General features: G+C 58.7%; 1 protein-coding gene across 12 annotated transcripts in view; it reads right to left on the bottom strand.

Annotated features, from left to right (window-relative positions):
- The window catches only part of TFDP1 (transcription factor Dp-1), a 48754-nt gene extending 39823 nt beyond the window's left edge, over positions 1-8931 (bottom strand). The window contains exons 1-3 of one of the 12 annotated variants that reach the window (XM_070579422.1): positions 8744-8931; positions 7750-7824; positions 4904-5062 (exon numbers count right to left, since the gene is read on the bottom strand). In XM_070579422.1, the coding sequence (XP_070435523.1) occupies positions 4904-4924 (21 nt within the window). In that variant the 5' untranslated portion in view covers positions 4925-5062; positions 7750-7824; positions 8744-8931. The other 11 variants (XM_070579418.1, XM_070579415.1, XM_070579414.1 and 8 more) reach the window with 11 other exon arrangements.
- Positions 8932-14379: the final 5448 nt, after the last annotated feature.

Here is a 14379-nt window from a genome sequence, read left to right as displayed (position 1 = left end):
ATTTGTTACGAGAAGCATGGAAAAAACTGCAAACAGTCCAGAGGCTGCATTCTGTGTCTTTAGGTGTCTTTTATTTTCTCCATCCTCTACAGAAATCAGAACTGGACATTACGGTTCATGTAGGAAACTCAAACAAGTGGACCCGGACGCCAAGGGCCTCCACCCTATAGCCAGAGGACTGGGGAGCAAGCATGCATTTGTTTCAATTTAAAATGACGTGTTCAGGTACGTATCATTTTTATTATTTCCCATTCTAACTGCTTCTCAATAACTGACCATCTACAATTCCCCCACACATCAAATCAATGTGGAGCTGCTAAAAATAAAGCAGCAGAAAAAAATGACTGGCTTGGGGAAATACTGACAATATGTTCAAGAGCAAAGGAAGATAAGAAATGGGACACGCAGGACACTGACATCCTTATAGAGCACGCCTTGATCACATGTGACTAAATACAACCCAAGAGGAAGGTACTACAAATTCGACAATTCCTCAGACACTGGCTAACAGATAACTTCGTTCTTTTTACTTTCCTGGAACTTTCTAGCTGTTGTACAACTAACATTACTTTTATAATCAGAAGAAATATTATTTGGGCTTTTTCAGTAATTCACACATTTTTCTTGTGGAAATTCTGCTACACGGATAACCACATGACTATGACAGAAAAGCTTGGGGGTGTGACAGGAGGTCCTTCAATAAAGACGAAACTCACAGCCCATGCTGAGCACCGCCTGCAGGACACAGAACAACCCGGGAATGATGGATGCCTCCACAGGAAGAACCATGAAGGCGGCCAGCTCACCTGTCACGGACCGCCGGGGTCGGGGGCACAGGACAGTGCTGAGCCGCGGGGTCTGGCCATCGCCACCAGAGCTGCTCACCATCTCCCTCCCTCAGGTCCTGGGTGACAGGGGTTACTGCGCGGGACTCGGGGTGCACAGGGCAGGCACCTGAACACAGGTGCATGTGTTCAGAGGGGCCGTACCTGAGAACCCAAGGGACACAGAGAGCTCTTACTCCAGCAAGCCAGAACTCTCTTTAGAACTGGGCTGTGGAACACAGGGCTTTGATGAGCAGAGTCCTAATTTGACAGGAAGACGGAGACGCAGCCCTTCACTCTGGAGTCTCCACTCACCTGGAGCCTCGCTGGGAAGAGCCCGTGATGAGCAACAACCGAAGAGCCACAGTCGCCTCGGCACACGGGTCCCAACCAGAGGCAGGTCGGCACGGTCACAGCCACTGAGCAAGGACTGACTGACAGCCCACTCCCCCGAGGCCGGTGCCACGGGACACAACGTCCCTGCTGTCCACGGCCAACACTCTAACAACGACACCCTTCGAGTAGGAAGGCACCTGGGATGAGTCCCAGTCGAATCCCGCCAAGGCGACCCCCCACTTCCCAGAAGACACACGGCCCCGAGCTCCGGCCTCAGCCCTCAGCAAGGACCCACAGGGTGACGTTGCATGCAGCCGGCCATGCGCCACCTCTGACCCCGCCACCCCGTCCCTCCTAACAGTACAAGACACGCACGAGAGAATCCAGGCGCTGACTGCAAAGGAGAGCTCTCCAAGCGTCCTACGCTGGAAAACAATGTAATCCCTTAAATACTAAAAGAGAAGACGTTGTAAGAAAGGTGACCGTGTGAGGAACACGTCACCTGGAAGCTACACGGCGAGCCAGCCCGCGCACTCCCACCACAGGCGGGTCTCCTGACCATCTCACAGCCAACTCTGGGACAACGCCTCACACACCAAAGACAGGGCGGAGAGAGCTGATTCTATGGGGAAAAAATACCCCTTTTATCTTTTGAATTTTATACCAGGTGTTGGTCTAACAGCTCTTTTAAAGCAAGATGTTTCAGGGCAACACTTTTGATTAAGCTGTAATTTTCTGCTTTTTATTACCATCTCAGAGTTTCTCCAATTTTATCCCACGTAGAAAGAAATTAACTCAAACACAAAAGCTTATTGCAAAAGCAAGCAGACCGTTACCGCCTTCCTCACCGTCCACACCCGAGGGGCCACACTTCTACCCTCTTCATCCCACGCTGAAGTCGAGGTGCTGCCCGAGAACTCGCCAGCACCAGAGACGGAGGGAAACGGCAGCCTCAGGCTCTACCAGCTTGTGTCCTCAGCCCTGACCCCACCATCCAGGTCTAGCTGTGAACAGTGCTCAGAATGAGTGCCATGGACAAGCTCATCCCTCCCCTGCTGGTACTAAACCAGGCCATCGTATCATCCCTCAAAAGCTGAGATACGAGCATCTTTCTCTGGTCTCCAGCTCTCAGTGATACAACTGAGGGACTTTCCCACAAACTCACAGAACAAAGTGGGATCACAGAGCAGCCTCCAAAACTGAGACCCAGGAACTCTCAACAGTAACTTACGGCCTGGAAGGGAACTACTGTCGAGGTCTCCCGTGAGTGCCCACAGGGGACCGGGGCCACATGCGGGCTGTCCCTCTGCTCTCGTGCCCAAGGCTTGGGGACCATCCTAGAAGTGCATCTCGGAGGGTTTCCCACAGTCCTGTGGAGACAACTGGGCAGGCTACCACCTCCCCAGGAGCATCCGGGGCACTGCCCCCTACCTCGCAGCCACCTCCTCCCCAGAAGCATCCGGGGCACTGCCCCCTAACTCGCAGCCGCCTCCTCCCCAGGGGGCGTCCAGGGCACTGCCCCCTAACTCGCAGCCGCCTCCCCCCCAGCGGGGCGTCCAGGGCACTGCCCCCTAACTCGCAGCCGCCTCCTCCCCAGGGGGCGTCCAGGGCACTACCCCCTAACTCACAGCCGCCTCCTCCCCAGGGGGCATCCAGGGCACTGCCCCCTAACTCGCAGCCGCCTCCCCCCCAGGAGCATCCGGGGCACTGCCCCCTAACTCGCAGCCGCCTCCTCCCCAGGGGGCGTCCAGGGCACTGCCCCCTAACTCGCAGCCGCCTCCCCCCCAGCGGGGCGTCCAGGGCACTGCCCCCTAACTCGCAGCCGCCTCCTCCCCAGGGGGCGTCCAGGGCACTACCCCCTAACTCACAGCCGCCTCCTCCCCAGGGGGCATCCAGGGCACTGCCCCCTAACTCGCAGCCGCCTCCCCCCCAGGAGCATCCGGGGCACTGCCCCCTAACTCGCAGCCGCCTCCCCCTCAGGAGGGCGTCCAGGGCACTGCCCCCTAACTCGCAGCCGACTCCCCCCCAGGGGGGCGTCCAGGGCACTGCCCCCTAACTCACAGCCGCCTCCTTCCCCGGGGGGGGGGAGGGGGGCGGGGGGCGTCCAGGGCACCTCCCCCCACAGTCATCTCAGCATCTTCCTCCCACACGGACATCTGCCCTGTGGCCTCGCATGCAGTCCATGGGGACGCAGGGCTGCAGTGCAGGCTGTCCCTCTGCTCTCACACCTGAGGTCAGGAGGGGAGGGAGCGCCTGGGACAATCTGCGCCTGGACGTCTCCAGCAAGGAGCAAAACGTCTCCTGCCATTTTACAAATCCACTGTCACCTCCCGTTCTTTACAAACCTTCCCGGCATTGGACGAGGAGAAGAGGACCTCCCTGGGGGGGAGAGAGGCCGTGCACTCCTCCTCCCCGCACGCAAGGAAGCACCTGGGAGCTGGGATGGCGCTGCTCGTGACCTTGAGAAAGTATGCACCTCTCCCCACCCTCCTCACCAAGGCCCCTCCCGCCCCGGTTCTGGAGGAGCCCGGGCCACTGTGCTGGCCTTTCCCTCACACCTACAGTTTTCCGAAGGTCACAGCACCCGCTGCCCACGCAGCTGCAGCCGGGACAGAGACAGTGCGCAAGGGCAGCCCCAGGCCAGGACACGCGCATGTGCACACATATGCATGAGTGTACACATCGTGCCCGACACCCTGCACTGCTACACAAGCGCACTTCTGCACACGGTGCGTGTGCCTCTGACAAAGGCAATTCTGCTGTTCCCCTTCAAGCTGGCTTCACCTCAGGAGCCATCCTCGGGCGGAAGGCGCGACCGCGCTCCGTGAGGCGCTGCCCAGTCATGCTCTGCCCACAGGGCTCATGGCCGGCACAAAGTAAAATTCAGACACCTGGTTTCACACATCAGTAAAGCAGTGAACTGCATCTGTCACCTACCAGGGCAACAGGACCACGACGGAGGAGCGGGGCCCCAGCCATGGGAGCACAGATCCATGCAGCGCCAGGGCAATGACTGGAAGACACACCGCGCTGGCCGGGGCCTGCCCAGTTCTCTCCACAGGACTGTGGGAAACCCTCCGAGATGCACTTCTAGGATGGTCCCCAAGCCTTGGGCATGAGAGCAGAGGGACAGCCCGCATGTGGCCCCGGTCCCCTGTGGGCACTCACAGGAGACCTCGACAGTAGTTCTCTTCCAGGGAGCTCTGAGGCCCCACGGGGTCGGCAAATCCAAGTGGGGCAGCCTTGCAGGCCAATCCCCCAGCAAGGAAATTCTTACCCCAAATGCCAACAGCAGCCAAACAATTCTCTCAGGTTAAATTTCTGGAAGTGACCCCCAAACTGTAGCCAGTGGTCACCTGGAGAACGACGGGGCTCTCGGCCTTCACAGCCTGCATGCCACATGTTTCTGCACCGGCTGCATCCTTCCGCCCCAGCTTTCTCCCCAGCCACACCACGCATGAATGCTGGGTTTGAATTTTCACCACTTGGATCTTTCACCTCGTGTATATACCAACTTAATTCAAATCAATGAATGTTGAAAGCAAGAGCGAAGCTGGTTTCCGCCCAGATCCCGTCCTGCTCCCCAGGCCACCCGGCCTGGCTTCCCCGAGACATGCAGGAACGGGCACCTCAGGGCAGGGGGCAGGACACCCCAGGGGGATCTCCCCTCTCCAGTGACCAGAGTAGAACCAGAGAAGCAGGACAGACACTTGCTGCGAGGGCACCTCGCGGACGACGCGTGCCTGCATTTCAACGCTCTCCATAGCGTGCCGCCAGCGGAAGAGACGTGCTTCTAAAGTGCCATGTTAGCTGCTGACCACCGAAGACTCAGGTTTATTTCCACGTGTTGCTGGAAACTGGGGGCTTTTTAAACAAGGAATCACAGCGTTTTGTCCAGATACCTGTCGTAAAAATACACAAACACTTAACGTATCTGTGTTCTAGAAAGAGAACACGTTAAGGTATGCAGTCGGTGCCACACACCCCCCGCCTGCATATCCCTCTGCCCACTGCCTCGCCCGCCCATCCTGGTGAAACGGCACTGCTCCCGAGACCCCGACCCACCCATGCTGGTCTGCACCTCATGCCTGCAGCTTCCCAAGCAGCTGACCCCCGCCCACCGTGGGGCAAGGCACCCAATAGCAGCAGACCATGGACGCCCGGAGAGGAGGGCCAGGCAAGGATGGCACTCTGGCCACTTGCCCCTGTTCCAACACTGCAAGAACTGAGGTAGGCGATGTGTGGGAGTTGGGGGTCGGGAGCCTGGCTCACACAGGGTTCTCAGTGAGACACACCTACCACAGGAAGAGGAAGCTCCAAGTCCTCCCAGAGACCAGCTGACACCAGGCCCCACACACCAAAGACCCAGTTCAGCGGGCCAGCCTGCACAGCCGTCCGTGCCTGGACGCCTGCCCACCAGCCCTGCTGCATCCCACTCACCTGTCAGGAGCACAGCCATCGCTGCCCCCACTGCCACCCCTCCCCAGGCCCTCTCCAGCCCGTCCACCTCCTTCTCCCTCAAGCGGCTGCTCCTGCCTTTGAAATCCGCCCATGCCCACCACCCTGTCACCCCACCAGTGCCAACGGGCTGCTTCTGTCTAGCCATTCCCCAGCTGTGTCCCCGAAACCCGCTGGTCTCCCTGCACCTCCAGTGGAGGTAGGAGACTGCCACACCACTCTCTCTCATTGTCTTCACCAAAGCCTACTGGCTGACCCCTCCCTGGTCTCCTAAGTTTGCCCTCCTCCACTGTGACCCCCGGAGCCTAACTCCAGCCCCCTCAGCCTCCCCAGGCCCAACAGCCTTCCACGGAGCCCCCAGAGCTCCGCCAAGCTGAGGTCTCGGCCCACTCCTTCAGCCGCAGGGGCTTGGCTCCCTCCTGGGATTACAGGCCTCAACCTCACACCTAAGGTCAAACTGGAGCACCACTGCGACATTAACCATGGCGGCCTCCCGCCAGCCCTGGCTGCAAAGTCGCCCTTCCAAACCCAAATGTCACCCCCACTTGAAAACGTATTGCAGCCAGAGAAAAGGCCAAATGCCTGCACTTGCCACAATCTCCATTCCAGCCTGATCCCCAGCCCTGCTGGCACCTGGGGGCAGCCGCATCTGACCTCGCCAACTCTCAGGTCAGGGAAGACCCCCTCACCTCCGCTCTCAGCCTTAAGTGCCCACCATCATCACAGCACCCAACCCTCCACGGGCTCACCTACTCACAAAAGGACGATCCGATGTCAGCCCTGGGGAACCACCCCGCCACCCAGTCCCTGGGTGGCCTGCAGCTGCCCTGCATGTTGCAGGAAGCGACCTGGGAGGAAGCTGTTCACACGTCCTTCTCCCTGCACCCAGGCGGCAGCAGCCTTGACTGTCTTTACACCTCCAAGGCCAAGGAGGAATCAGGCCTCCTGGGGAAGGAGTGGCTCCCTCTCCTCCAGACCATCAGTAAAAAAGGGCAGATAACTGGGTTCCCTGAAACTCACATCCCAGACATGTAGCCTAACAGGCTCTGGGGCCGCAGCGCCCTCTGTTAACACGTCTGCGACTGAGCCCACGCCGCCTGCCTCACATCCTCGGGGCAAAGACACCAGAGAACGGGGTACAGCCATCGACAACTGTGATGAGATGACACATCGCCTAACACCATACACAGAGTATGACTCTCCCTTAAGACACACCACAGGGTGCAAATGTGTGTTCACACACACCCGCCACCAAATTAAAGCCAGCGCCTGATGTGAGGGCGAGCCCGGACGTCTGCGAGGCAAGGGGCCCTCTCTGTCACTTGCAGAGAACTTCAAACCCTCTGAACACTTACTCTGTCCCCAGACGTGGACACACCTTCAGCACCTCTGGTGGTGATGCAGGCAGACGCACCTATCGGAGGAGCGTACGTACAACTCTGTGCCACAAACAGCCTCCTGCACCAGCGTTGCCAGAGAACGCATCCTGAGGCACGCAGCAGGCGTCTAGCAAACCTAAGTGACATTACCGCTATCTTGTGTAAAGAACCACAAGACCCATTAAATAGGCCCTGCTTCTGCACCTAAACCCTATTTGTTGGAACAAGTTAAAAAATTATTCAGTATATTCTGCAGTTTCATGAAAACTACAAAGCCAGCTAAAGAAGAATTTTTCACCTTTCATTATTCACCGAATTTCATTTTCTGAGGGGAAAAAAGGGCCAAAACAAGCGCTCAGCACTGGATGCAACCCAGCGGAATTAACTTCCTACACTCCAGACAAGCAGCTCGGGATGCAACCAGCGCCCGGCCCAGGCTCATCCCAGTGACTGAGGGCGTCTGTCCTCCAGCAGGACACTCAGAGTCACACGTCCACACAGTCTGAGAAGACCAGCCAGCGGTGTCACTGAGGCTCGTGACGTCTGTCACCGGGTTCAGATGTAAACCCAAGTGGAAGCCAGTCCCACTCCACGAAGTACTAGGTGTCCCAACGTCCTCACCTTGTGCTGTGCATCTGCTTTAAGGACCGACAGCGACACCGGCGCTCAGGGTTGTCGCTCTGAACCAAGGCGGGAAACCCACAAAGAACACGGGGCCAACGGGTGTCTGTGCACGAGGCGAAGATACTTACATCTTTTGCCATGTTACCAGATCCGTGAAATCGATGCTATAAGTGTTCACCCTCCAGAGAAGAAAAGTGATTTTTCTGGTAAGAAGGAAGGAAATACAAGAAATGAGTAAGAACGAAAAAACAAGTTAGCAAGAGCTCAACCTTTCCCCGGCACCTCCACCCGGGCCGCCCCTCCAGGGTGCAGGGCCTTCCTTTCCAAACCCACAGCCCGGCCCCAGAGCGCCGCTGGCGAACACAGCCCGACGCCGGGATTTTAAGTCACCCCGGCGAACGGAGGCGCATCCGACGGCGGGATGCCCAGGGATGCCCGGCGGTGCCCCGTGCGCCCCCGCCGCGGCCCGGCCTCCCCAGACGCCCACACAAAGGCCCCGCGCCTCGCCGGGCGCACGGCCGGCCGCCAGGGCACAGGGACCGCTCACCCCGCGCCCGGGGGGGACCCGCCGCCTGCGCAGGGCGCACCCCGGGGCGCTCGGCCCGCCCGCCGCCCCCCGCCCGCGGCCCCCACGGCCGCCAGCGGCGCTGACAGGTGGGCTTCCGGGGTCCCGCGCGCCGTCATAGGCCGCGGCCACCCCCGCGCGCCCCCAGAACCGGCAGTCGGGGCAGCGCCGCCCGCGGACCCCGGACCCCCGACCCCGGGCCCCGGCCCCGTGCGCTCGGCCGCCCCCGACCCACACCGGCCCGACCCGACCCCGCCGGACGCGGCGCCGCCGCTCCGCCTAGAGGCCCCGCCCGGGTCCCCGGCCCGACCCCGCGGCCGGGTCACCTGGGAGCCCGCGGCGGGCGGGGCGCGGGGGTCCGGGGCCGCGGACGGGAACCGGCGGGTCGGGGAGCCTCCCGCGTGCGCCCTCCGGGCCCCCGGCCGCGCGGCCCTGCACGCCGCACCTGGCTCGCGGGCGCGGACGCGGGGGAGCGCGGGGCGGTCCGGGCAGCTCCGGCCCCGGGGGTCCCTGCCCGGCCGGGGTCCTGCCCTGCGAGGCGCCGGCGCGGGGCTCACCCTGGAGCGAGCGTCGGGCGGCGTGACGTGCGCGGCGCGGTGACGTGGGCGCGGGCCCGGCTCCCGCAGCGCGCCTGCGCGCCTTTTCGCGCCTTCGGCTCCCTCCTCCTCCTCCTCCTCGCCCTCCGCCTCCCGCCAGTGCGGCCCGCGCTCGCGCCCCGAGGGGGATGGGCTGCGCGTGCGCGTGTGCGCGGTGCGTGCGCGCGGCGGCCGAGAGGGGGGCCCGGGGCCAGACGCGGCGGTGCGCGCGCTGGTGCGCACGCGGGCGTGGGGCCCGGGGGTGCGCACGCTGCGCACACGGACGAGAAACGGGGTGGGTGCATGTGCACACACGCACGCGGGGCAGCGAGGGGGCCAGGTGTGTGCATATGCACATGGATGTGTTTGCGGGTGCGTGTGCACACAGGCAGAAAGGGCGCGGATTTTGTTCGCACGGGTGTTTATGTGCGTACACGGAGGAGCAAAGGCGATCGACTGTGTGCGCGCACGTGTGTATGTGTACTCGTGGAGGAGAAGGGCGGGCTGGGGATGTGCACGTGGGCGCGTTTGGGCGAGTGCGTGTGTAGGTGCACAGAGGAGATGTGCGTGCGCTCAGCGCCCAGGGCCCTGTCCACCTGATGGTGCTCTCCTGTCCCTGCCCGGCCCCCGTCGGTCCAGATTCTGTGTGTCCTTCCTGCAGAAGGGTGCAGGGGAGGGAAACGCTTCTCATCGCCATGAGGGCCTGGTGGACCCAGAGCCCTGGAGCCTTGTCCCCCCCTGGAGCCCGCCGCCACCAGTGCATTGTCCTCCGGGCTGGAGACCCAGCAGAGGGCAGGCTGGGCCTGAGAGTCAGTCCAAAGTTCAGGGCTGCATCAGACGGCGGTGTGCAGCGTGTACTGGCATAATTACCGTCTCCGAGGCCCTGAGAGGCATGGAGCAAAGGCCTCTGCGCCCACGGGAAGCGTGTTTGCATTGCACCCTCTAGCACTAGGTGGCTATTTAACCACTTTTCTGCCCATCACGCCCACTCAGTCCACTCTGGGCTGGAACTGTTAACACCTTAATTAGCATTGGTTTCTTCTTGAATACAGCACGTGTCTTCATTCTTAGTCCAGATTAGCACACAATGGACACCGAGAAACGGTGGGGTGATGGGGGTGCACAGAAGGCTTCCAGAGGGAAAGCGCTACAGAATGACCTTACTTCTCTGCTGCTGAAGTTGTTAGCGGGTGCCCATGATGCCTGACCCTACATCCCTCGTTCTGTTCCTCAAGTGGTCACATGTTCCTAGCTCCATTTTTCTTTCACAGTAATTCTTTCTTTTTGACTGTATTTGAATATTCACCCCCCGGTAGCGGCCGGAAGCCCCCCTCCCAGCCGTTGGACCCAAGTGCACAGGACAGCAAGCCTCCTGTGGGAGGGTGGGGAGAGGCGGGGGCAGGGGCTCAGACTTAGGAAGAAATGAGGATCAGAGGAGGGAATCTTGAGTAATGTGCCCCTAACTCCCTGCCTTCATCTGATCCTCCATCTCCATCTGTGTCTGGGGCGAGGGTTGTTCAGGAGGCGTGACTTCTCGTGTTGATCCACTTCCCAGTGGCTGGCATTCAGCCCCACAGCGTCCCAGGATACCACAGGAAAATGATTCTGCTTTCCGTTTTATTAGAAGAAAGTGATGGGGTTCTTCCCAGGAAAAGTCCTCATCTCCCCAAAGCTCCCTCTTTCATTGTGTGTCCAGTCTGTTGCATCTTAGGGTGTGGGACAAATCCTTACCCCCTTCCCGCACCCCCTCTAAACTGTTCTTTAAAGAGAGAGGGGACATTTTCTAATCCCTTGAAAACATTCGTTCTGAATCTGTGTGTTCAGCATCCTGTTTGTCTTTGGCTCCCTGATCAATGACACTGGTCTTCTCACCAGCCGTGTCCTGCCTTCTTGGGTCGCCTCAGTAATGGTGACATCAAGAGGCAGGAAGACTGGGAGGGGGACAGGGGGCCCGTGGAACTCACGGGGGGATGATCCTGGACGTGGACAAGTGACACTTCCTCATTCTCTGGTAAAATGTAAATAAAGGCACCTTTAGGAAACTTTGTTCTGCTTATTTGTGTATATCACAAAACAAGTAAATCAGCGTGCTTGCTCAACCTCACAATAAACCCCCCCAGCCGTCTCCCCAAAGAGGTCACCGCTTCTAAGCCCCATCTATCACCTGGACACAGGAAGACGTCTTCTCTCTCTCTGCTCTTCCTCACATCATGACTCCTTCTGAGAACTTCCAGTCAAATCCAACATCCTCCTCTTGGAAGGAGGGTCAGTCCCTGACCTTCTTGCATTATTATGTTCTGAATATTGCTCCTGTCTCCAGGACTTGAACAATCACTTACAGGCTGAAGCCACAGTCTTTTGAAAAGTCACCTTGGATACAACAAATTCTAGAAGACGACAGCATCCAATTTACTCAAATGCCTCTTACAGCGCCCTTCACTACTTAGACTGCCTTTTCATCTGAAACCTTCTCCGGCTTTTGCAACAAAAGAAATCCCTTTCATTCCTTTGCCGTTTGACTCCACAGTTCTGAAGTGTTCTTTCTGTGTGACTTCCCATTGCTCTGGCTACGATGATGTCAAGATTACTTTCTTCCATGGAACCCAACAATGTAAGGCTGTAAGGTCCGTGTCCTCTTTCTATCCTTTCCTTCCTCCACAGAAGCCGTTTTCCATCAGCCGGGAGTGAAAGCAGCACCAGGAGCCCACAGCACAATTGTGAAAACTTGACTTGGTGCACAGTTGAGGACCTTTGGTCATTTCTCTGCTACCTGTCCTCTCAGATTCAGAGCCCGCCCGCTACAATGAAGCTGTGGTGAAGAGCAGTCAAATGAGAAGTAATCTCAACTTCTCTGATGCTCAAATTCCTTTAGCTCAGAACTAAGTAGAACAAAATACAGTCCTCTGATGAGAAGACAGACCGCAACTTCAAAATGTCACCGTCCTGTGTTCCTCGCTCACCAAACACTTTTGAGCTTGAGTACATGCCAGGTGGGACTCTGAGTGTGGATGCTGCACAGACTAATAAGATAGAAGACTGCTCAAGGAGCAAAGGCAGATCCACGTACAGGCAAATTTGACACAAGGAGACGATACGTTCACAATTGAGGAAGGAAATCACAGAAGCACAGAACCAGGAGCCATTACTGCTCCCTGCAGGCAGCGAGGAGGGCTTCGCAGAGAAGGCGACACTCAAGATGAGCAATGGCCAGCTGGGAGCATACAAAGATGCGTGTGAGTCTGCGAGTGCGTGCACAGGCAGAGGAGGCCCTGTCTTGGAAAATGCTGCTGGCTGCCTCCCTCCCTGTCTTAGTCGGCTCAGGCTGTTAACGAAGCACGGCAGGCTGCGGGCTTACACACAACAGACATTTATTTCTCACAGTTCTAGAGGCTGAAAGTCCGAGATCAGGGTGCCAGCACCGTGGGTTCTGGTGAGGACCCTGTTCCTGATATGGACAGCTGCCTTCGCGCTGGATCCTTGCAGGGCGGGGAGTGCCAGCCAGGTCTCTGTCCTCTTGTGCTAAGTGCACTGACCTCATTCATCAGGCTCCACCCTCATGACCTCATCCCCTCCAAAGGCCCCACCTCCTAACACCACCTGTAGGGGAGGAAAAACTGATTTGCTTCTTCCTTCCTAAGTCATCACTCTTCCAGGCCATATGCCTACCTAAGCCCTTGACGGTCAAACAAAAAGGCCAGAGAGCAGAAATTGGGAGATAATCAGCAGTTCGTTCTGAATGATGAAGAGGGATTCATTTTGGAGAAATCAGCCCCAGGGTGGTGGGGAGATGGCCTGGAGGATGAGACAGGACATCGATTAGACGGTACAGAGTCAGGGGACTCCGTGCAAGCTACAGGACCGACCCTGGCCAGTATGGACTGAGAAAGGGCCACAGAACCAGTGGTGCTGGAAGGCTCGGAAGCGACACCAGGCAAGGGCCGAGGAGGCGGGCTGCTGGCCATGACCTGGCTGGGTGGGCGGTTGGTGCTGGCTGAGTGCCAACGGGCAGACAGGCCTCGCAGGCTGGAGCCGTTCTAAACCGGCCTGACTAGAGTTACTGCTGAGTCAACATTGCGCGTGGAGCCTGGGGGGGGGTGGGCTTCCTCCACTCTCTAGCTCTGGGGGCGCCTCTTGGGCCTCGGGCTGGGCAGTGGCCCCTGCCTCCCACCGGCGTTTAAGGAGGGCAGATTTCCTAAACAGAAGGAGTTGCTTCAGATACCAACAGCATCCCAAATGCACGTGTTTACCACAGAGAGCCCCACCAGGAGATGCCGAGGGGCCGCCAGGCGTGGAAGAGGGAAGCAGGGGCAGACCCCAGGGCCACATGCGCGGGCATCAGAGCGGATGGTGCCAGGTGAGGACGAGGCGGAGCCGGGGGCAGCAGGCTGGCAGCGGGGCAGAGAGAACGGACAGAAGTCGCTTTGGGAAAGTGTTTCTGACAGTTGAGCTCCAGACTGGGAAGGACCATGAAAGGGAGACATCAGCAGACTGTTCGAAGTGCAGGACCCACGCTTGGACCCACTCGCGGAGGGAGGTGCCTGTGCCCCGGCAGCACAGATGCTGGGACGCCCTGGGAGTGGGAGCCGCGAGAAGAGGGCACAGAGAGAGAAAGGAGGTGACAGCTGAAGACAGAACCCGTGGCCCAGCGCTAAGCTCAGCTCCTAGAGGAAGACAGAAGCACTCCCAAGAAAGAAAGTTGCTGCTGTTCCAGTTGCTGCCCACCCGGTCCGTTCCCTAGACGGCTCTGCCCTTCCCTCCACCCGGCCCCCGATCTCCAGGGACTGCCTCCCTCAGCCCATGCCATCCACTTGGATTCAGCCAGTGGGAGCACCAGAGAGAGAGAGAGAGGAGGAGGGAGAGGTTGGGGTACACTGCCCTCTACCTCCCTGGCCACAGTTGGGCAGTAGTTGCGTCCTCTGTTCACAGCTCCTGTCAGGGCCCCTTCCACAACTGTCAGCTCAGGTCCCTAAGCCGTGCTTGCTCCCTGCACCCTCAGCCTGGCGGAATAAGGGCTTCCTGCTGGTCCTCATCTGCTCGCCGCCTGGGGTTGGTAGCACACCCACACCGCTGCACTGGTGCCCTCCCACTGTCTATAGACAAAGCCTTTGGTGTCCATTCCTGCAGGACCATGGCTGATTCAAACTGTAAATGTTAGAAGTGGTTCCCAATGACATGGATCAATTGATTTTGAGAGCAAGGAAAGGATGTGCTTCAAATAGGAGAGAGTGATCAACAGTGTCACATGTGCTCAGTATCAAGTGGAATGAAAGGTGAGGAGAGGTCATTCAAATCGTCGATCAGATAATTGATGGTTTTAGGAGAACAGGCTCAATAGCACAGAAGGCAAAGGCCAAGAAGCATCTACTAAAGGAGGTCATGGGAGTGAGGGCATGAAGGTGAGGGATGGGGATCAGGGATGGGGGTGAGGGATGAGGGTGAGGGCATGGGGGTGAGGGATGGGGGTGATGGATGGGGGATGAGGGATGGGGGATGAGGGATGGGGGTGAGGGATGGGGGTGAGGGATGGGGGATGAGGGATAGAGGGTGAGGGATGGGGTGAGGGATGGGGGTGAGGGATGAGGGTGAGGGATGGAGGGTGATGGATGTTAGGTGAGGGA

Source organism: Equus przewalskii, chromosome 16, assembly GCF_037783145.1.
Source record: "Equus przewalskii isolate Varuska chromosome 16, EquPr2, whole genome shotgun sequence".
In the NCBI taxonomy this organism is placed as follows: Eukaryota; Metazoa; Chordata; class Mammalia; order Perissodactyla; family Equidae; genus Equus; species Equus przewalskii.
Note: the sequence above shows the minus strand (reverse complement) of the source record. Positions and strands in the feature narration are given on the sequence as shown.